Source organism: Nicotiana attenuata, unplaced genomic scaffold, assembly GCF_001879085.1.
Source record: "Nicotiana attenuata strain UT unplaced genomic scaffold, NIATTr2, whole genome shotgun sequence".
Classification (NCBI taxonomy): Eukaryota; Viridiplantae; Streptophyta; class Magnoliopsida; order Solanales; family Solanaceae; genus Nicotiana; species Nicotiana attenuata.
In genome coordinates this window covers 72,393-94,432 of record NW_017672891.1, presented here as the reverse complement: position 1 = coordinate 94,432, position 22,040 = coordinate 72,393, and the positions used below count along the sequence as shown (strand labels likewise).

Here is a 22,040-nt window from a genome sequence, read left to right as displayed (position 1 = left end):
ATGAATGATCAGCAAGGGGGCGATCAAAATGTTGATAATGCATTGAAGCAATTAGTTGCAGAACATGTGAACAATGCTCTTCAAGCTTTCGTTAGCGGATTACCAACTGTACCACCAACTCCGCCTCCAAACAACACCGCAACCATAGAGAATCCACGTTCGGCACTCACTAATTCGGGCAGCGGAGGAACTCCTAGTGAATCTCGTGATGGAGGGTTAGGTATCCCAGTTAATTCTGATTTACAAAGTTTAGTACTAGCTTTGCAGTGACAGCTCAAGGAGTAGAACGATCGCATAGAGCAAATACCTGGTGTTGCACCTATAATCAAAGGAGTGGATATGGATAAATATTCTCAACAACCCTGGAAGCCAAGTGCCGCTCCTTTGCCTATTCTAAAAAAGTTTAAGATGCCCGATATCCCGAAGTATGATGGGACAACCGATCCACGAGATCATATAACCGTATTTATAACTGGCGTGAACGGCAACGATTTGACTAAGCAATAGATTGAATCAGTGTTGGTCAAAAGATTCGGTGAAACACTCACAAATGGAGCACTAACATGTATTCTCTTTCACCTGAAAACTCTATTGATTCTATTACTGAGCTTGCAGATTCATTTATAAAGCACACTCGGGAGCTCAAAAAGTTGAAAAGAGGATGGAAGACATCTTCAAAATAAAACAAGGAGATACGGAGCTACTCAGGGAATTCGTGGATAGATTCCAACGTGAAAGAATGAAAAAAGCTCAGAAGCCACAAGGAGACTCAAAGAAATCTTACGAGAATTCCCTGCAACAACTTGGAATGATGTTTTTAATAGTTATAACACGAAGCTGCGGATAGAAAAAGATACTATCATTCAGTCACGGGGGGAGGGGGAGGGGATGAAAGAGTAAGCTCGAGGCGACCAGAAACTGAAAAAAGGTCCGGTAAGAACAGGTACGAACCTTACATGGGACCAGCAGGAAGGGATTTACTTTCAAAATAGGAGAACCCAAGGTACGATTCCAGCTCAAGGGATAGAGATTCGGGTTCATCATCCAAGTTTGGAAAGGAGCAAGACACACAAGATACGCGGGACAATGAAAGAAGTTCAAAAGCAAAGGTTGGCGGTAACAGTTCCAATGTTAGCACATCCGAATTTGTGGCTATTTTAAGAAGCATGGGAGATAAGGTGCGGTGGCCAAAAGAAATGAGATCGAACCCTAACAGAAGAAACCCATATTTCTGGTGCAAGTTTCATAATGATCACGGTCATAAAACAACAGATTGCAGATTGCTACTAGGTGAAGTAGAGCACTTATTAAAACAAGGCTACTTAACCGATTTGTTCAGTGAGAAAGGTAAGCAAGCATATATGAAGAATAGACAGGAACCCCCAAAACCTCCATCACCAAAAAGAACGGTTAATGTCATAAGTGGAGGAGAGGAGGTCAATGGTGTGACATATACGGCTGCAAAAAAGGTATCAAAAATCACAATCACCTACGGGAAGCGAATTCGCCAAGTCTTGGAATAAGATAGTATAACATTTGATGATGTAGATGCAGATGGCGTGTTGATCCCACATAATAATGCACTGGTAATATCTTTACTTGTATATGATACTAATGTGAAACGAGTTTTGATTGGTCCAGGTAGCCTTGTAAATATCATTCTTTTAAACGAGATGCAAGCTGATGACAAATTGGTACCCAAAGAACGTACCTTATCCGGATTTGATAATTCATGCGTTGTCACAAAAGGGGAGATAATAGTCACCACATTCATAGAAGGAGTGATCAAAGATACGAAATTTCAAGTAATAGATATGGATATGGCGTACAATATGATCCTTGGCAGACATTGGATTCATGAGATGAATGCTGTTCCATCTACTTTTCATCAGGTTATTAAGTTCCCTTCTCAATGGGGAATTAGGCAAATCCGTGGAGATCAACAAGCTTCTAGAAGTATCAATTCAGTGGCAGATTCAAGTATACAAAATGACGTTGCAGATGAAAAATAGCAATTACAGAATTCGATTGAGGGTTTAGCAACTCAAACCTCAACTGAAGATGGACAAACGGATGTAGACTTAAGGCCAGATACTATGCAAGAGCCACAAGAAAATGAAACATCAAAACAACAATCGAGGAACTCGAAGCCGTGGTGCTTTTTATACATTGGCCAGATATAAAAGTTTACATTGGAACCAATCTGAGCCCAGAGTTGAAAGGTAAGTTAATTGAATTCTTAAAAGCTAACACAGATTGCTTTTCTTGGTCGCATTCATATATGATAGGTATACCCCCGGAGGTAATGACCCATAAGCTGAATGAAGATCCAACACACCCACCTGTCAAACAAAAGAAAAGGAAGCAAGGATCTTTCAAAAACCAGGTGATTCAGGATGAGGTACAAATGCTTTTAAAAATTGGGTCTATCTGAGAGGTAAAATATCCTAATTGGCTAGCTAATACTGTAATGGTGCCCAAAAATAATGGTAAGTGGCGAGTTTGTGTAGACTATACTGATTTAAATAAAGGTTGCCCTAAAGATTCTTTTCCTTTACCTCCATAGATCAACTAATTGATGCTACTGTAGGTCATGGATTGTTATGTTTTTTAGATGCTTATTCTGGATATAATCAGATAAAAATGGATTCTTTAGATGAGGGAAAAACTTCCTTTATTACAGAAAGGGGGACTTACTGTTATAAAGTCATGCCTTTCGGTTTAATGAATGCTGGAGCCACATACCAGAGGTTAGTAACGAAGATGTTCCAGGAGTACCTGGGAAAAACTATGGAAGTCTATATTGATGACATGTTAGTCAAGTCAGCACAAGCGGGGGATCACATCCAACATTTGTCAGATACATTTCAGATTCTCCGCAAATTCAATATGAAGCTAAATCTCAAAAAGTGTTCATTTGGCGTGTCATCAGATAAGTTCTTAGGTTTCCTTGTTTCTAACCGAGGAATTGAAGTAAATCTAGCGCATACTAAAGCTATTGAAGAAGTACCAGATATACTCACGAGCAAAAAAGATGTACAGAGGTTGACAGGTAGGATATCAGCATTGGGAAGATTTATTTCTAAATCTTCGGAGAAAAGCTTTAAGTTCTTTTGAGTATTGAAAAAGCAAAGCCAATTTGAGTGGACTGAGGAATTCCAACAAGCGCTAAAAAATTTAAAGACATACTTGTCAAACCCACCGTTGCTGGCTAAACCAAAGGACGGTGAAAAGCTACTTATCTATATCGCTGTGTCAGAAATGACGGTAAGTGCAGTGTTAGTTCGAGAAGATAAAGGTATGCAATCTCCAATCCATTATGTTAGTAAGTCCTTATTAGATGTTGAAACTCGTTATCCTCATTTAGAAAAACTTGCTTTAGCACTAATAATGGCTTCTAGAAAATGAAGGCCTTACTTTCAATGTCACCCTATCTCTGTAGTGACCGTCTACCCCTTACGAAATATATTGCATAAGCAAGAGTTATCAGGTAGGTTAGCCTAGTGGGCCATAGAACTAAGTTAATATGACATCACATATCAACCTAGAACTGCGATAAAATCACAGGTTTTAGCAGATTTCATGGCAGACTTTAGCCAAGAGATGGTGATAGAAGTAGATTTAACGGGTCTAATCAGGTACTTCTTACTTGGACCCTGTTTACCGATGGCTCCTCGAATGTTAAAGGAGCGGGTTTAGGCATTCTTCTAATCCCTTTTTTCTTGAGAAACTATAAGGCAAGCCATAAAATGCCATCCTATTACTAATAATGAAGCAGAATATGCAGCTGTGATTGCAGGTTTAGAATTGGCACGACAGCTCGAAATAGAGCAGGTTACAATCAAAAGTGACTCGTAGCTCGTAGTTAATAAAATGCAGGGGACTTATATAGCTAGAGAGGTGAGGATGCAACAATATTTGGAAAAGGCACGAGATTTGATCAGGCAATTCCGAACTTGGAAAATCGTGTAGATACCTAAGGAAGAAAATGTCGAAGCAGACGCGTTACCTATCATGCATCCGCTACAAAAGTAACAAATGAAGAAAATGCTTTCGTAATACATTTGTTTCATTCGGCACTTGATCAAGATAAAAACGAGGTAAATTTCAATAATCTAACCTGTGATTGGAGAAACGAGCTCGTTAATTTTTTGTAGTACGGAATTCTAGCTGAAGATAAGAAAAAGGCTCAGGCACTTCGACGAAAAGATGCCCGTTATTGTTTGGATCGAGGCAATTTATATCGAAAAATATTCGGTGGTCCTTTAGCAAGGTGTCTCGGACCTTCTCAAATAGAGTATGTGATGAGAGAAGTACATGAAGGACATTGTGGAAATCACGCTGGAGGAAGATCCTTGGTAAAAAATCTAATTAGAGCAGGGTATTACTGGCCAAAAATGGAAGAAGAGGCAGAGAACTTTGTGGCCAAATGCGATAAATGCCAAAGATATGGTAACAACATGCATCGACCAGCAGAACTATTACATCCGATTATTGCACCATTGCCTTTTATGAAGTGGGGGATGGATATCGTGGGTCCACTACCACAAGCCAAAGGAAAGCTACAATATTTATTAGTACTCACTGATTATTTTACTAAGTGTGTAGAAGTAGGTGCCTTCAAACAGGTGCAAGAAAAAGAAGTCAGGGACTTCATTTGGCGAAACATCATATGTCGGATTGGGGTTCCAGAAGAAATTGTGTGTGATAACGGCCCGCAGTTCATAGGTGCAAAAATCACAGAATTCTTTTAGAGTTGGCAAATTAAAAGGATTACTTCAACACCTTATCATCCCGTGGCTAATGGACAAGCTGAACAGACAAACAAAGTTATTATTAACAACTTGAAAAAAGGCTAAAGGAGTCAAAAGGTAAGTGGCCAGAAGTGCTGCTTGGAGTCTTGTGAGCTTACCGAACAACAGCAAAAACGAGTACGAGAGAGACACCATTTTCACTTGTGTACGGTGCTGAAGCCTTAATTTCAATTGAAATAGGTGAACCAAGTACGAGATTCAATCAAGCAACCGAACAAATGAGGAGGAGATGCGAATAAATCTCGATTTGCTTGAAGAAAGGAGAGAAACCGCCCTGATAAGGATGGTTGTACAGTAGCAAATTATTGAGTGATATTACAATCGGAAAGCTCATCTAAGGTACTTCAATGGACTTCGTACTCAAGAATGTTTTTCAATCAACAAAAGCAGCCAATGCAGGAAAGTTGAGTCCAAATTGGGAAGGACCTTACAAGATTCGAGGTATTACTGGAAAAGGTGCTTATGAGTTAGAAACCATGATTGTCAAGGTTTTACCCTCGAGTTGTAGTACTGTTCATCTGACGAAGTACTATTTCTAAGCACAAGAATACCCACGGTTAGGTATCGCTCAATTACAATTTTTGTTTTTTACAGTTAAAATTATACTAACAATTTTAGATGATAGGCAAAAAGCTAGCCCACACCAAATGATGATATTAGACCTGAAAGATACGCAGAAGTAACATAATTCCCAATATAGCGTTACAACCTTTCTAATGAAAATATACAGGGTTAAGCAGTCATTATCTAAATTATATATACCTCTGAGTCCCATACGTTTTTCCTTTTTCAGGAAAAGGACCACACAGAAGGAATAATCATGTGCTCAAGATTTCATACTTCAAAGCTCAAACACTTGGGGACTACATATATATATATATATATATATATATATAAGGAAAGAAAAGAAGGCCGGAAAGATTAGAATTCAAGTTAAGCTTAAAGTCTACCCAACAAATCAAAAGTTCAGAGCAAAGTCACGAGCAGCCAAAAACACAAGCCTGATTCAAAAACCTGTGAAGAATACACTCGTGGAAGTAAATTTCTAAATCATACAAATGTTTAGGTTAAAGGCAATATTTAGTCATGGGTTGCAAGATATACCTTTGAATTTAGTCATGGGTTGCAAGATACACCCTTGAATTTTTTACAAATCTATTGTAAAAACAGTTACAAAAAAGTTATAGATATACATAAATACATGTGAAGTATTATATGATTTGAAAGTTCGAATGATACAAAACTTTCCTCAAAGTTATTCAAAGAAACGTGTGTGTCCCTATTTCTTCTTTCGTATGTTTACACCATTATGAAGTTGAGACGTCTTCTTCATTAATTGTCGTAATAAAAGGGCCCTCTTTTATAATTCGTGCTTGTTCAAAAGAGTCACGAAGAAATGAAGCATTTTTGCAAAAGTTAAAATAACAAAGGGTAAAACAAAAACCCAAACATTAAATTAAGTGGAAAATAAAGCCCAAACTTATAAAGATAAGGCAAGGGCAAACCACTAAGAGAGTAGAACAAAAACTCTAAATAAAGGTATTATAAGAGTTAGACAAAAACTTTATAATATTATAATAACTTGGTTAAAACTAAGTATGATCTTAGTTCCAACCTGATTGTCTTATACAAAAAAAAAAACCCCAAAACGGACTAGGGGTAAGATCTTCCAATACATTGCCCCCAAATGGGACCAGGGATAAACCTCCAAACGTTCCACCAATAAAAAAAAACAACACTTAAAACTTTTTAACTTTCACAGTGGGTCAAAATCTGAACCGGAAGAATGGAGAGTGACATCATCACCAGAAGGAAGAGTAGCTTGAGCAGAAGAAGGTTGAGCAATATCTTCACCAAGAGTAATTTCATCACCTTCGGGAATACCAACCTCGCGTGAAGAAAAGATTTGACACTGCTGGGTCTTTTCAATCGTCTTTCTAGTCTTTGCAATCTCAACATCTAAGTCAAAACCTTCCCGGCATACTTCCATTAATGTTTTCAGGCGAGTGTTCAAAAAAGCCCAACTAACATCAACAACGGCTTTATCTTCAAGGGCTTCATAGTCTTTTTCCAATTGCTTAACCTCAGCTCTTAATTCATCCTTCTCATACAAGGAAGCATCATAAGAAGCCTGTAAAAGGGGAAAGGGGACTCTCTAAAAATTTAACCTTGTCTGAAGATACACGAAGATCTTCTTGAGTTTGTGTGAGCATTTGAACAAGCTCCCCAGAGTAAGCTTCTTTTTGATTTAGCAAATCCTTTAAGCTCCTAGTTTCTTCATAAGCCTGGGAAAGCTGTTCAGCAAATGAAGACTCAAGAAGATTCTTATCTTTGCCCGCCTGATTAGATGAGGCTTTCTCAACCGCTACTTCAGTTGCCATAACTTTTACTTGCTGCTCTAATGTACACTTTTCTTCCTCTAAAACCTCCATTTCAAGTTGAAGACTCTCGAACTGCTCTTTCCAATTGTCTGCCTCAATGTGGTAACCATTCATCAACTGCTCTGTGTGGACAATCCTTTTCATCACCTCCATACCGATGAGATTGATCTACACAAAGAAGAGAGGAATGTGAGACTAGTAAAAGAAAAATTATGTAAAATAAAAAGACAAGGTTTATACCTTTAAAGATGAATGCACAATATCATTCATCCACATTAGAGAGATGTGACTTTCCAATTTAGACTTCTCAACTGGGCCAATTAGTTGTTTCAGCCATACGTCCGCTCGGCCTGGTTTTTCCAAAAGATTACCATCTGTGGGAATCTCGATGGTAACTTGTTTCATCGCCCTACTGCTACTAGAAGAACCAATTTCAGCATGGGATGTTGTGGCAGTAGGAACAGTTGAGGAAGTCAAAATATCCACAGGTGGACAGTAGCAGAAGCAGTGGATATGGGCAACTGAGATTGAATTGGAGCAGACACAGGAAAAGAGGTAAGAGGTGCTTCCTCAGAAATAAAGCCAAAGCTTTCTTCATCAAATCCACGAGAAAAGAGCTATTCAGTAGAGTCACGGGGTGCTGCAGGTGTCTCTTCATCAGAACTTACTAAAGTAGCACTCTCAGGCTCGAACATGGGAACGGGACTAGGAGGAGGAGTAGCTTCGTCTAAGGGTGTTAAACGGGTGGGCCGGGCCGGTCTGGGCCTGTGTTATTTGGATCCGTACGGGTTTGGTTCCGGGCCGGTTCCGAGCTTGGTTTTAACGGGTTTAACGGGTTCGGGTTCATCCGGGTAAAAATTGAACCATAAGGGTTACGGGTTGAGGGAGCCGGGCCGGGCCGGGTTTAGTGTTTTTTTTTTTGGAATTTTGTATAACTATTGTAAGTTATATTAATACTTTATATTAATTTAAAGAATACAAGGAAGATGGAAAAAAATTGCACTTATTGCAAGTGCTACTTTTTTTTCATAATTTAAAATTCAAACTTACAAATTGAAAGGTTTACATTTTTAACAACAAGTAAATTCAAAGGTTTTGCATTGCCTTAGTAAGTTCTTCATAATCAATATGAACCGATTGACCTTCTTCTGGAGTGTTAAATTCGGATGGGTTACCATGTGTTAATATATCTCCAAGTTCCTCGTCTTCTGGGCTATCAACATCTTCACGTCCTTGATTTCCTCTTTCCGATCTAATCCAATCTCTGAAACATACTAAAACTTCCAAAGCATTGCTTCCCAATGAGTGACAGGTGTCTCCAAGTTGTTGTCTTGCTTGGCTAAATGCACTCTCCGATGCAACAGTTGAAATTGGCACATTCAGCACGTCCCGAGCCATTGCGAAAAGAACAGGAAATTGCTTTCCGTTCTCATGCCACCATCCCAACGGTGAAAATTCCTTTGTGCGAGGCTCTTTTTGCTTCTGCAAGTAGAATTGAAGTTCATCAATGTTCCTGCAACTTGTTTGAGTGTTAGAAAATGTAGAAAAAATATTAAAACTATCATCAAAGCCTTCTTCATCATTCACAGTAGCAGAAGTGCTACATTGCATAGTAGGATTAACATTGCCTACAGTACGAGCAGCATCATCAATTACATTTGCATAATAATTATATAATTTCTGTAAATAATCGTTTAGGTTGTTCATAGAAACATATAAATTTGGGGTTTCAGTTTCTCCAATCTCCATATAAGTATATAAAGCATTCATTAATTGGTGACAATCAGACATCTTAATAGAAGGATTTAAAACAGCACCAATTAAGTAAATCGGAGGAATTGGAAAGAAATATTTTTTGAATTTTGCTTGCATTTTTTCCACAACATCCTTATATTTTTCTTTCTTCTTAAATTCAAAGAGTAGAAAAGAAATTTCAGCTATATGTACTAAAGCCATAGTAACAGTAGGGTAATATGCTCCAGAAAACTCAACAGTAGCTGTATAAAATTTATGTAAAAATTTAACAACATCATTAATGACCTCCCAAGTAGTAGTTGTTAACATACGGTTTGGATCAGTACAATGCGCATTAGCAACTTCAGTTATTGGGAATCTATATTTGTAGCAACATTTTAAAAATATATATGTATAATTCCATCTAGTAACAATTTCGTCTGGCATGAATCTGGGTTTAAGGTTATACTGGACACACTTATTCTTAAATTCCTTTATTCTAGATTGTCTATTATTTCCTTGAATAACACCAACTGCTCTTCTAACATGAGTAATCTCAGTTGAAAATAAATCAAGGCCACTTTTAACAATTAAATTATAAACATGACATGCACACCTAACATGGAAAATTTCATCAAGAGGTGGTTGCAAATGCATTTTTAATATTGAAATTGCGGCATTGTTGTTAGAAGCATTATCAAAAGACATACACAATACTTTTTGCTTGAGATTATAAAATTCAACAACTTCACAAATAGTACTACTTATAAATGCAGCAGTATGACTCTGATCTTCATCATATCTAAAAGCGATAATACGTTTTTGCATACAAGTAGTATCATCTATCCAATGACATGTAATTGTCAAATAATCACGTCCATTAACAGCATGGCCAATATCAGAAGTTAGAGAAACTCTACAAGGAAGGTGGCTAAACAAATAACGTATATATGTTTGATATTGTCCATGAAGTCTAAAGATATCAGCTCTACAAGTACTTCTAGGGATACCTTTAAATAAAGGATTGTAAATCCTTTGAATATACATAATAAGATATGACGAAGAAGCAAAAGAAAAAGGTAGACAACCTAAAGCAATCATTTTTGCTAACTCCTCACGATCCTTCATTTTATCATATTTAATTAATCCTCCAGTACTAGGGTTAATAGTTGCTTGATTTTCATCACCATCAGAGCCCCATTCTATGGGATGTGCAATTCTCATATGTCTACTAAGCGTTCCAGTTCCCCCTAAATTTCCTCCAGTCAAATGTTTAAAATCATCTTTACAAAGTTTGCATCTAACTCTATCAGTACCTTCAATTATTTCAAAAAAATTCCAAACCTTACTTCTTTTTCTACGATTAGTAGTCGGAGCCACAGGTGGTCTACTACTAGTGCCACGACCACCACCCCTTGTAGCAACCCCAACACTACCAACTCCAACACTAGTAGGTGTAGCTGGTATCTCATCTTCCATTCCTATTTCATTATCTTCTATTCCAAAATCTTCTTGTAATTGTTCATAATCTATATTATCATTAGGCGATGTTTCGGAAACATGTGTAAATTGGGTATTACTATTACTACCAGATGCTGAAGGACTACCTCTTTTTTTATTTCCCCTACCAGTAACTTTTCTACACGCTCTTTTAGCAGCATTCAACATATTGTAAAAATTAAAGTATAAGCTAAAATTAAATATGCAATTAAAATATTAAATAAGAGAAAGAGTTGGAGGGAGTGCACCGAACTTGACAATAAATTGAGCACTTGATTACGCAATTCCGATGTTACCACGAACAAACGTCAAGCAAGTATTTCAATTTTGAACTTCAAACTTCAAATTCCGAATGACAAAACACGATAAATTAAATTCAAGAAAAGAGAGCCAAATAAAAATTATAAAATTAGAAGATGAAATGATGAATTGAAGACTTGAAGTCTTGCAAATTGGAGAATGAGAGAATGAGAGAAATTGAGATTGAGAAATGAGTATTGAGTGAAGAAATAAAGAAGAGGGGGGATGGGGTATTTATAGTTTTAGAGAAGGTTAGTTTTGTAAATTCAAAAAGGGTTAAAAATTAAAAAAAATAGGCTATTTGTGCAAAAGACCCGTTGGCCAACGGACCAAATCAGAATCTGACCGTTGCCAACGGTCTGTGGGCCCATTCAATTCGAAAATTAAAAAAAAACAAAAAAAACTATCTGTTGAACCGGGCCGGGCCGGTCCGATTAACCCGGTAAGAGTGAACAGTAACTCTACCGGGTTCAACCGGGCCGGTTACCCATTTTAAAAATTTAAACCGTCCCAACCCCCCCTTCCAACCCCCCAACCCAGCCCAACCCAGCCCCCCTTACCGGTCCGGGCCGGTTCCGGGTTCTACCGGTCCGGAACCGGGTCAACCCGGCCCGTTTAACACCCTTAGCTTCGTCATCTGAAATGACCCATTTTCTAGCTCGTGGCTTACGAACTAACGAGCCTTCATCCCGCTCCTCTTCGTCTTTAGAGTTATGTGGTCTATCAGCTTTTCTCTTTGATAACGAACTCAAAATTATCTCTTGAGCCTTTGATAGAGAGATCCTCGAAGCAGTGATTGATGCAGCATTCACACCCGAATGGGAAACCCAAATAAAGAAAAGGGTTAATAAGTCCCATGATAAACATGAAAATAAAGAAGAAAGTGAAAGAGAAAGTTACCGTGAGTCTTAACTTTCCATCCAAATCTGTTTGAATGGTATTTCCAGGACCTTACTTCCATTGGAGCAACTGTTAACAATTTTTCTACCCAACCACGGAAATCAGAAATTTCCTCAACAGTTCCCATGGTTGCTTAAAAAGAAAAGTAAAATAGTTACGAGAGTACAAGTTCTTTTAAAAACAAGAGAGAAATAAAAGATTGGAGGTGAAACTCACGTGCAAAGTTCCACTTCTCAGTGAAGGGCATGTTTTCTTCGCCTACTAACTCACTTGTTGGAGGCAAAAAATCAGGCGTACCGGCTGCGATCTTTGTCGTCTTCGGGGCTAACCAAAACTCTCTTACTTCTTTCCACGAGAGTAAAAACCCCATGACGGAATAATTTGGGAGAGTAGAGATGAATTAGAAGGTAATAGGTGAAGGGTACTAATCCGGATTTGACAAATATCTAAGGCATGCCACAACCCTCCATACAATAGGGCCAATCTGTCCTAAACACACATCAAAGAAACGGCAAAATTCAATGATAACTGGGTCAATAGGTGGCCTAAAACCTAATGTGAAGGGATATGTATACACAAAAGAAAAACCAGATTTAAAGGAAGTGATCCTTTGATTCTCATTGGGGACCAGAATCGGGAAGTCAAATTTCCAATGGCAATCTCTACGTACAACAGAAATTAAACCCTCAGTGATCTGGGAAGGGTAAACATCAGTGCGATCATGAGAAGTCATGGAAGTAACCTAATTTTTAATTAGTTCTCTATCTATGACAAAGGAAAGTTCAGCAGGAATAATCACGTCGATAGTAGGTTCACGAAGCGGTTCACTAGAATCTCTATTTCTAGCAGAGGATCTATGTGAAAAAGAAGCCCTAGTTCTAGAAGAAGATGGAGGAGTAAAACTGGGTTGAGAAGAAGAACTACGTACAAAAACTGACCCTAATCTATGTAACCTACCACCTCTCTTACTTTTGGTAGGAGCAGAAGTAAGAGGAAGTTCGTCTATGATGAGAACTTTTCGAGGATCAGGATTTGAAGAAGACATAGTTGTATGAAGAAGTAGAATGTATTAAAGAATAAGAACAAGTTATGAATAAAGAACACTGAAGAAATTTTTTTCGTGAAAGCAAAGGCAAAGGATGTATTTATATGCAAAAGTAACCGTCATGCAAGAAAGGTAATGATGGAAGAATCATAATGAAAACTGTCACTTTGTGACTAATGCAGCCGCAAAAAATCCCTAAAACCTGCTGAAGAGTTGCAGAGCCAATCGGCAACTGCCACGTGTCACATGCATTAAATGGAAGTGATATACGACGCATCAGTTTAGAAGAAGGTACAATGGTACGTGAGAAACGGTGGCAAACATTACCGCCTTAAATGAGATCCACTTCCCAAATATTCAATTGCTGAATAATTGGTAAGTGGGGAGACTATCTATATTGGGGAAATTAATTATTGCACATGGAATTGATTATGTGGCTGACATGGCAAGACATGTGGAACACTAGAAAAGCGACAACTGGTGAAGAGTATTAAAAAAAAGACGTGAGCCTTTATAGGTACGAGCAAAACGTCTAAGAGACGAGAAGAAACGATAGCTCGAGTCTCTTTAGCGATTTGAAGAGGCACCGGTGGAATGAACCAAGACAATAAAAAGGACCGATTCATTGGTCTTCAATTAATTAGCATGAATGATTACAAACGTTACAGAATCTTCATGAAACAATTACGATTACCAATTTTAACGTTTCATTAATGCTCATAATAACTCGATCATAAAAGGAAAAAGACGTTGTACTTAGAGATCACTATATAAGGAAAAGAAATATCATTTGTATGGACACGTTTTGATTAATATCAGTAACCCGAGTATCTTTAAAAATAGGCTTTGACCGAAATTCCTATTTTTTGGTTAAACACTTGGGAGTCACAATATAGAAAACTTTTTTTTTTCTTTTCTTTGTCTTTTCTAGTGTATGTATCAATTGGAGTATAACTTAATGAAATTGCGGTTTCTGCAAATTCAACATCGTTTAGAGTATTGTATTTGCATGAATGTTTTGGATTTATATTTATACACTACTACTATAAAGATTTGTTACACTACCAATTATTAAAAAGCCAAAGCCAATACAAGTAACAATCTTTACTAGATAGTGACAGTCGCTACATGTGAATTGTGACGTCTAATCACTCCCCCCCTAACTTCTGAAGGCGAATGCTCTCTCAGTTATCTAATTAGTCCTCCCAATACATGGTTTGGATGTAATTTATTAGCCTAAATATACCCTTAACATGATCTGATATTATTCATTTTGAACTGTATCCGCACAATTTCCCTAAAAGGTTTCAATCTATTAAGAGTGTTGCATTTCGGTTAACAATCCTGCTAAGGGTGGTTAATTTCCACGTCAACGTCAAGTCCTTGAAGTGCTATAAAGGGTCGTGAAAACAAAGTGTTCAAGTCAAAAATGCAAAGAAAGAAGAGAAGAAACATCGAGCCAAAGCCAAAGCCAAAATCAAATCCAAAGCCAAAGAAGAGTATCCCAGCACCTTTTATGTAATTTTCCAATCATTTCAGCTATCAATATGTGTATACGGTTAAAATAGGGCTTGATCGATTTTGCCATTTAATCGAGACCAGGGAATCACGTCGAGGGTCAGTCTCGTAGTGGATCAGGTCAGAGCACGAAGATAAGGCATCGAGCTCGAGATTGAGACCAACAACGGTCAAGACCATATATGACAGACTCCGAACGAAGCGGAATAACGGAGAGGCAAGATATCCGTAACCGGTCAAAGATCACGGCGAAAATTCCGGAGCAGATCAAATCAAGGGCGGTTGTTCAGGCTAGTCATGAGATTTACTTCTGTAATTAGAGTTATACCATAATTAGGATTCCTCTACTATATAAAGAGGAGTCCCCATCATTTGTAAGCATCTTACATTCATGAATATCAAAGAAATATAGTATTTTCTAGCTTACATTCTTGTTCATCAGCTTGTTATATCTTTTACTATTCTGGCATTAATTTATTCGAGGGCATACGAGCTCAAAAGCTTAATTACGTTGCAACACCGGTTTGCTTTAATTTATTGTCAATTCCCATTGTTCATCTTAACATTTATCCATTAGTATTAGGTGAAATCACGTATTCTTAAAACCACATTATAAGTTTAATTGTCATCCAATTTTTAGGGTAAACAGTTTGGCGCCCACCGTGGGGCTAAGGATAATAGTAATTGCCTAGTATTAATCCTCATAACACACACTGCTTTTACACTTGTTCTCGTAAGTGTCTTTGATTTCAGGAATCAACATGTCGAACTCCCAAGCAATGCCCACTCACACAGGCACCGGCCTTGGTGTTCATAGTGAGAACGAGCACATAGTCGCCCTGGGAAACGGAGTACCTCCAATTAGTCCCAATGGACCACACGCCATAGATCCAGTCGATGTCAGTTTTCGTGTTGCGATTCATGGAAATTTAGGCACCGACCCTGAAAATAACGTCCGTAGAGATGCCCGGGCAGCCGGCCAGAATGCACAGAGTGGTGAAGAAGGTGGGATTAGCCTTCGAGTAATATTTGAAATGTTGCAGACTCAGCAAGCTGCGATAGCGCAGCTCCAAATCAAAATCGAACACCAAGCAAAATCGAACTCAATGCATCACAGGAAGTTATTCACAGGGTCGAGCCTATACCGGGAAAATCGAACGATAATGGATCGGGAACTGACCCCGCCATCATGAAGATGCTCGAGGAGCTCACTAAATGGATTGGATCAGGAGAAAAGAAAATTGAGGCTAATGATAAAAAGGTAGAAACATACAACTCACGGGTTGATCAAATACAGGGGCACCTCGATTCCAAAGGGTTTAGATTTGAAGAAGTTCGTATATAAGCCTTCCCACCATGTGCGGCTCCGAAGCCCATTCCGAGGAAGTTTCATATGCCAGAAATTCCCAAGTACAATGGAACCATTGATCCTAATGAGCATGTCACTTCTAATACATGCGCATTAAAAGGAAATGACTTGAAGATGATGAAATTGAATATGTTCTGTTGAAAAGTTTTTGAGAAACTTTATCGAAAGGGGCAATAATATGGTACCTCAATTTGCCACCCAATTCCATCGGTTCCTTCGCCATGCTACCTGATTCATTTGTAAAGGCACACGCCGGAGCGATAAAGGTCGCGACTAGGAAATCGGACCTTTTTAAAGTGAGACAAAAGGACAATGAAGTGCTAAGGGAATTTGTATCTCGGTTCCAGATGGAACGCATGGACCTACCCCTGGTTACCGATGATTGGGCTATCCAAGCCTTCACTCAAGGTTTGAAAAGTTCGATCGCGTCACGAAATCTTTAACAGAATTCGATTGAATATCTAGATGTGACCTGGGCCGATGTACATAACCGATACCAGTCAAAGATCAAAGTCTAGGATAATCAGTTAGGAGCCCTTTCTGGTTCCGTTTACCCAAATAGATCCAAAAGCGGGATTCAAAGAGTCATCAATAGAGAGCCCCAATCAAACAGAGATCGGTACCAACCATACAGTGCAGATCGTATAAACAATGGACCGGGACGTAATCCTGTTCGAAATGATCGAGGTCAAATTTCCCGAGGGCTCATGAGTAAGAGTGGATTCGATAAACATGTCGAGCCTAAAGGAGCGCTACGGTTATCAGAATACAACTTTAGCGTCTATGCCTCGGGTATTGTGTCAGCCATTGGACTAATTAAGGATACTAGGTGGCCTAGACCCCTATAGACCGATCCAGCTCAAAGGAACCCTAATCAAATGTGCAAATACAATGGAACCCATGGTCACAGAACCAGAGACTACATGCAGCTAAGGGAGGAGGTAGCACGTTTATTCAACGAGGGTAACCTTCGAGCGTTCTTGAGTGACCAAGCTAAATGTCCCTTCAGAGACATGGATGCAAACAGGAAAAATGAACAGGAAGAACCGCAACACGTGATTCATATGATCGTTGGTGGGGTCAATATTCCTCAAGCCCGATATTTAAGCGCACCAAAGTGACAATCACAAAGGAGAAGCTTACCCGGGACTACTTACCAGAGGATACCTTATCTTTTAAGGATGAGGACGTAGAAGGGATGGAACAACCTCACAACGACGCACTTGTAATATCTATCCTTATGAATAAAATTCAAGATAAACGTGTGTTGGTTGGTCCTGATAGCTCAACAAACATTATTCGATCGAGGGTCATGGAGCAGCTCGTCCTCCAGGATCAAATCGTGCCTGCAACTCGAGTGCTCAACGGTTTCAACATGGCAAGTGAAACCATCAAAAGGGAATTTATGTTGCCTATAAACGTGGACAGAACTATCCAGGAAATAGAGTTCCATGTAATCGAAGGTGATATGAGATACAATGCACTTCCCGGAAGGCTTTGGATTCATAACATGAGGGCCGTACCTTCGACGCTCCATCAAGTACTAAAATTCCCAACATCGGAAGGAATCAAAACGGTGTAAGGCGAACAACCCGCCACCAAAGAGATGTTTTCAATCGACGAAGTAGTACTAGTATCGGCGTTTTTGTCAATTAAGGGATTGGAGTCAGAACAAGAAGTCAAATAGCAACCACAGACACCGGCCCTGGCCCCATCGGAGGAGCAGGAAATCTTCGAGGATGAAGATTGTATGATACCTCGAACCTTCATAACCCCCGATGATTCTGATGCAACAAAGTCAACGGTAGAGGAACTGGAACAACTTATACTGATCGAACACCTTCCCAATCGAAATGTATACTTGGGCACAGGGTTAACACCCGAGCTCAGGAAAACACTCGTTCAATTCCTTTTAAATAACATGGATTGTTTTGCTTGGCCCCATCTAGATATGACAGGGATCCCACCGGAGATCAAAAGGTAGCAATTGAGCCTGGACCCAAAGTTCAGACCGGTAAAACAAAACAGAAGGCCCCAGTCCGAGGTAAAACATGCATTCATCAAGGACGAGGTAACTAAACTTCTCAAAATAGGATCTATCCGGGAAGTAAAATATCCCGAATGGTTTGCAAATGTAGTAGTAGTCCCCAAGAAGGGGAACAAACTTAGAATGTGCGTAGATTATAAAGATTTAAACTAAGCATGTCCCAAAGAATCTTTTCCTCTGCCACACATCGATCGTGTGATCGATGCCACGGCTGGCCCCGAGATCCTTAGTTTTCTCGACGCCTATTACGGGTAAATTCAAATTCAAATGAACCTAGAGGATCTGGAAAGACGTCTTTCATTACTAAGTACGGCACCTACTGCTATAATGTGATGCCGTTTGGGCTAAAGAATGCCGGTGCTACTTACCAACGCCTAGTGAATCGAATGTTTGAAGAACAAATAGGAAAATCAATAGAGGTATATATTGACGATATGATAGTTAAGTCTATGCACATAGAGGACCATTTGACATAAATGTAGGAAACTTTCAACATATTGAGAAAATACAACATGAAGCTCAATCCTGAGAAATGTGCATTCAGGGTCGGCTCGGGCAAGTTCATCGGCTTTATGGTGTCAAATCAAGGAATCGAGATCAACCCCGATAACATAAAGGCGATCGAAGACATTACAGCCGTGGACAATGTTAAGGCCGTACAAAGATTAACAGGGTGGATAGCCGCCCTAGGCCGGTTCATCTTAAGGTCTTCAGATCGAAGTCACAGGTTCTTCTCACTGCTCAAAAAGAAGAACAATTTCGCTTCGGCCCCGGAATGACAACAGGCGTTGGAAGAGTTAAAGCGGTATCTTTCGAGCCCACCATTGCTTAATACTCCGAATGCGGACGAGCAGATCTACTTATATTTAGCAGTCGCAGAGGTCGCGGTAAGTGGTGTCCTAGTTCGAGAAGAGCAAGGTACGTAATTTCCTGTTTACTATGTTAGTTGAACTCTAAGTGAAGCCGAGAACCGGTACCCACACTTAGAAAAATTAGCGCTTACTCTAATAAGCGTCTCTAGGAAATTAAAACCATATTTTCAGTGCCACCCGATTTGTGTGGTGACCACTTACCTCTTCGTAATATTCTGCACAAGCCAGAACTCTTGGGCCGATTGGCTAAATGGGCCATCGAAATCAGTGGGTATGATATTGATTATCAACCCCGGACAACCATCAAGTCTCAAATTTTAGCAGACTTCGTGGCCGACTTCACGCCAGCCCTTGTACCCGAGGTCAAAAGGGAACTTTTGTTTAAAACGAGTACGTCTTCGGGGGTATGGACCCTTTTTACATATGGTGCTTCAAATGTAAAGGGGCCTGGTCTAGGCATTGTTTTGAAGCCGCCTACAGGCAATACCATTAGACAATCTATAAAAACCCCTAAATTGACTAACGATGAGGCCGAGTATGAGGCCATGATTGTAGGTCTTGAGCTAGCTAAAAGCTTGGGAGCAGAGGTCATCGTGGCCAAGTGTGATTCCCTACTTATGGTTAACCAAGTCAACAAGACCTTTGAGGTTCGAGAAGATCGAATGAAAAGGTACTTAGACAAACCGCAGGTAACCCTACACCAGTTGAAAGAATGGATCCTACAGTATGTACCCCAAGAGCAGAACAGTGAGGCCGATGCCCTTGCAAATTTACGATCATCAGTCGAAGACGACGAAATTAGCTCGGGGAGTGTCATACAAATTTCTAAGTTAGTAGTCGATGAAGGCCATGCCGAAATATACTCCACAAGCCTAACATAGGATTGGAGGAACAAGTATATCGAGTATCTAAAGAATGGGAAGCTTCTATCAGACCCTAAGGAATCGAGGACTCTGCGAACAAAAGCTGCACGATTCACATTGGCCGAAGATGGAACATTGTACAAATGGATGTTTGATGGGCTGTTGGCAATATGTTTGGGTCCGGGAAACACCGACTAAGTCCTACGAGAAATTCACGAGGGTACTTGTGTGAACCATTCCGGTGCCGAATCACTGGTTCACAAAGTCATCAGAGCAGGGTACTATTGGGCCAATATGGAAAAAGATACTATGGAGTTCGTTCGAAAATGCGACAAATGCCAAAGACATGCACCGATGATCCATCAGCCTGGGAGCAACTTCATTCGATCCTATCCCCATGGTCGATCATGAAATAGGGAATGGATATCGTCGGTCCTCTACCATCATCCCCAGATAAAGCTATGTTCATTTCATTTATGACTGACTATTTCTCTAAGTGGGTTAAAGCACAGGCTTTCGAGAAAGTCAGAGAAAAAGAAGTCATAGACTTCATCTGGGATCACATCATATGCCGATTCGGGATACCCGCTGATATCGTATACGACAATGGAAAATAATTCATTGGCAGCAAAATAACGAAGTTCCTCGAAGATCATAAAATAAAAAGGATCTTGTCAATGCCATATCATCCTAGTGGGAACGGACAAGCCGAATCGACAAACAAGACCATCATTCAGAATCTAAAGAAAAGGTTGAACAATGCTAAGGGATAATGGAGAGAAATTTTGCCCGAAGTCCTTTAGGTGTAGCGAACAACGTTAAAATCTAGTACGGGTGCAGCACCGTTCTCCTTAGTATATGGCGCTGAAGCTCTGATCACGGTTAGGGTCGGGGAACCCAGCGTTAGAGTTCGATACACAATGGAAGAGTCGAATCACGAGGCTATGAATGAAAGCCTTGAATTGCTAGATGAAAAACGGGAAGCCGCATTCGTCAGAATGGCAGAACAGAAGCAGTGCATCTAAAGATACTACAATTGAAGAGCCAATCTTCGCCACTTTCAAATCGGGGACTTAGTTTTGAGAAACGTCACCCACAACACTTGAGACCCAAACGAAGGGAAACTCAGCCCAAATTGGGAAGGACCATATATGGTCCTCGATGTCATCGGAAAAGGATCTTACAAACTTGGAACGATAGACGGCGAACAATTGCCAAATAATTGGAACATATCACTCCTCAAACGATATTATTGCTAAGGTATGACTCTCTCCTTTATTCATTTGTATTTGTTACTAACTTATTGCAGGTGTTCGATCAAAGGCATCGAGAAATTATTGAACACAAAGACCTCAGGTTTTAAAGCACGCGTTGCACTCTTTTTCCCTTAGATCGTTTTTTGTCCCAAATGGGTTTTTCCGGCGAGGTTTTTAACGAGGCAACAACTATTTGTGCTACCTAGGGACAATTCAACAGTATCCGAGGCTTCTTTACAATCAACCTTGAATACTAGGGGCATCACCCTCGGATGTTATGTTCTCAAGGAAAATACTCCATATCAACAAGTCTCGATAGGTGAAATTTTGTAAAGGGCCAAACGGTCAAATGAACCGGGTACTTGTAGATTAATCGAGCCCCGATAGCAAAACATGTATGCGTGAATGATCTATTGAAAGAAGTATTTTTTCCTTACCAGATTTTCCATGCCTTAGTGAAATTTCTACTTTAGGATTTCTACTTTACTTATGATCTATTGTGGAAATGGGCTCAAGCGCCAATCGCAACTAAAGCTCGAGCTATCAACCTCATACTCAGAGACTGCCGTCCAAAAGTCAACTTGTTCGAATTACTAAACTTCGAGACCAGAAGACCTTGAAAAGGCAATCCTTGGACTTATAGGCCACGACCACCCCACTCGAGGACTGACATCTCGAACAAGTTCGAACTATAATCGACAAACAAGCCCAAAGGGCAAATCTCAAGTTAAAGGCTACGTCCAAACTGACACGGTTTGGAGACGTCCAAATTTTGTAATGAAACAGGCCTTCAAGTATTTTCATAAAACCGGTTAAAAAAGGCTAGCCTCGGCAAAGTAACAAAGTGTTTCGTAACATAAACCCTCAAAAACCTTAAGGGGTACTAAATTGTTCGAACTCTCGAACAAGCCTATGCTAAAGCATAACAAAGTAAAAGGTTTTTGATAATATTGAATCCTAATGGGTACGGACTTATCTCGTGCTAAGGCATAACAAATTTTTATATGATTAAACTTTCTAAGCCAAAAAGGAAAAAAGACACTCTTTTAAGGCCATATCGGCCCAATTCAAGATCCTAAGAGCCATTATGTTTATGAGTTCGAGAATCCATTCTCACTCAACTGAAACCAAATGGTTCTCTTTTTTTCTATGCCGAGTTCAAGCAAGTAGTCACTCGATTATAGAGACTATACTAATTTGACTTCGACAAAATTTTTGCAAGGCGACAAAGTGAGTCAAAATTCTCATAAAGTATAAAGTATAAGGCAAAAAGAAAAATAGAGCTTTCACAAAACACAAATCGGAGACGAGTTGGAAAGAAAAGAGATCTTTCATATATGCAAAAATATTTGCAAATAGCACTCTGGGTCTTACACAAAAAATCCGAATAAGAAAAAATACTAAGTGCCTAATCTTCCCTGGGAGTCTCATCTTCGTCCCC

At 39.5% G+C, this 22,040-nt stretch overlaps 1 protein-coding gene across 1 annotated transcript; it reads left to right on the top strand.

Moving 5' to 3' along the window:
• On the top strand, positions 1-2,012 carry LOC109214836. The gene is made up of 2 exons (XM_019378788.1): positions 1-220; positions 1,642-2,012. The coding sequence occupies exons 1-2, from the start codon at positions 1-3 to the stop codon at positions 2,010-2,012; spliced, it is 591 nt and encodes a 196-aa protein (XP_019234333.1).
• The last annotated feature ends 20,028 nt before the right edge of the window (positions 2,013-22,040 follow it).

Coding starts and splice junctions, on each gene's coding strand:
- LOC109214836 (XM_019378788.1), top strand. CDS start 1: ATGAATGATCAGCAAGGGGGCGATCAAAATGTTGATAATGCATTGAAG. Junction 221..1,641: donor ATCTCGTGATGGAGGGTTAG/GTATCCCAGTTA, acceptor TGATTGGTCCAG/GTAGCCTTGTAAATATCATT.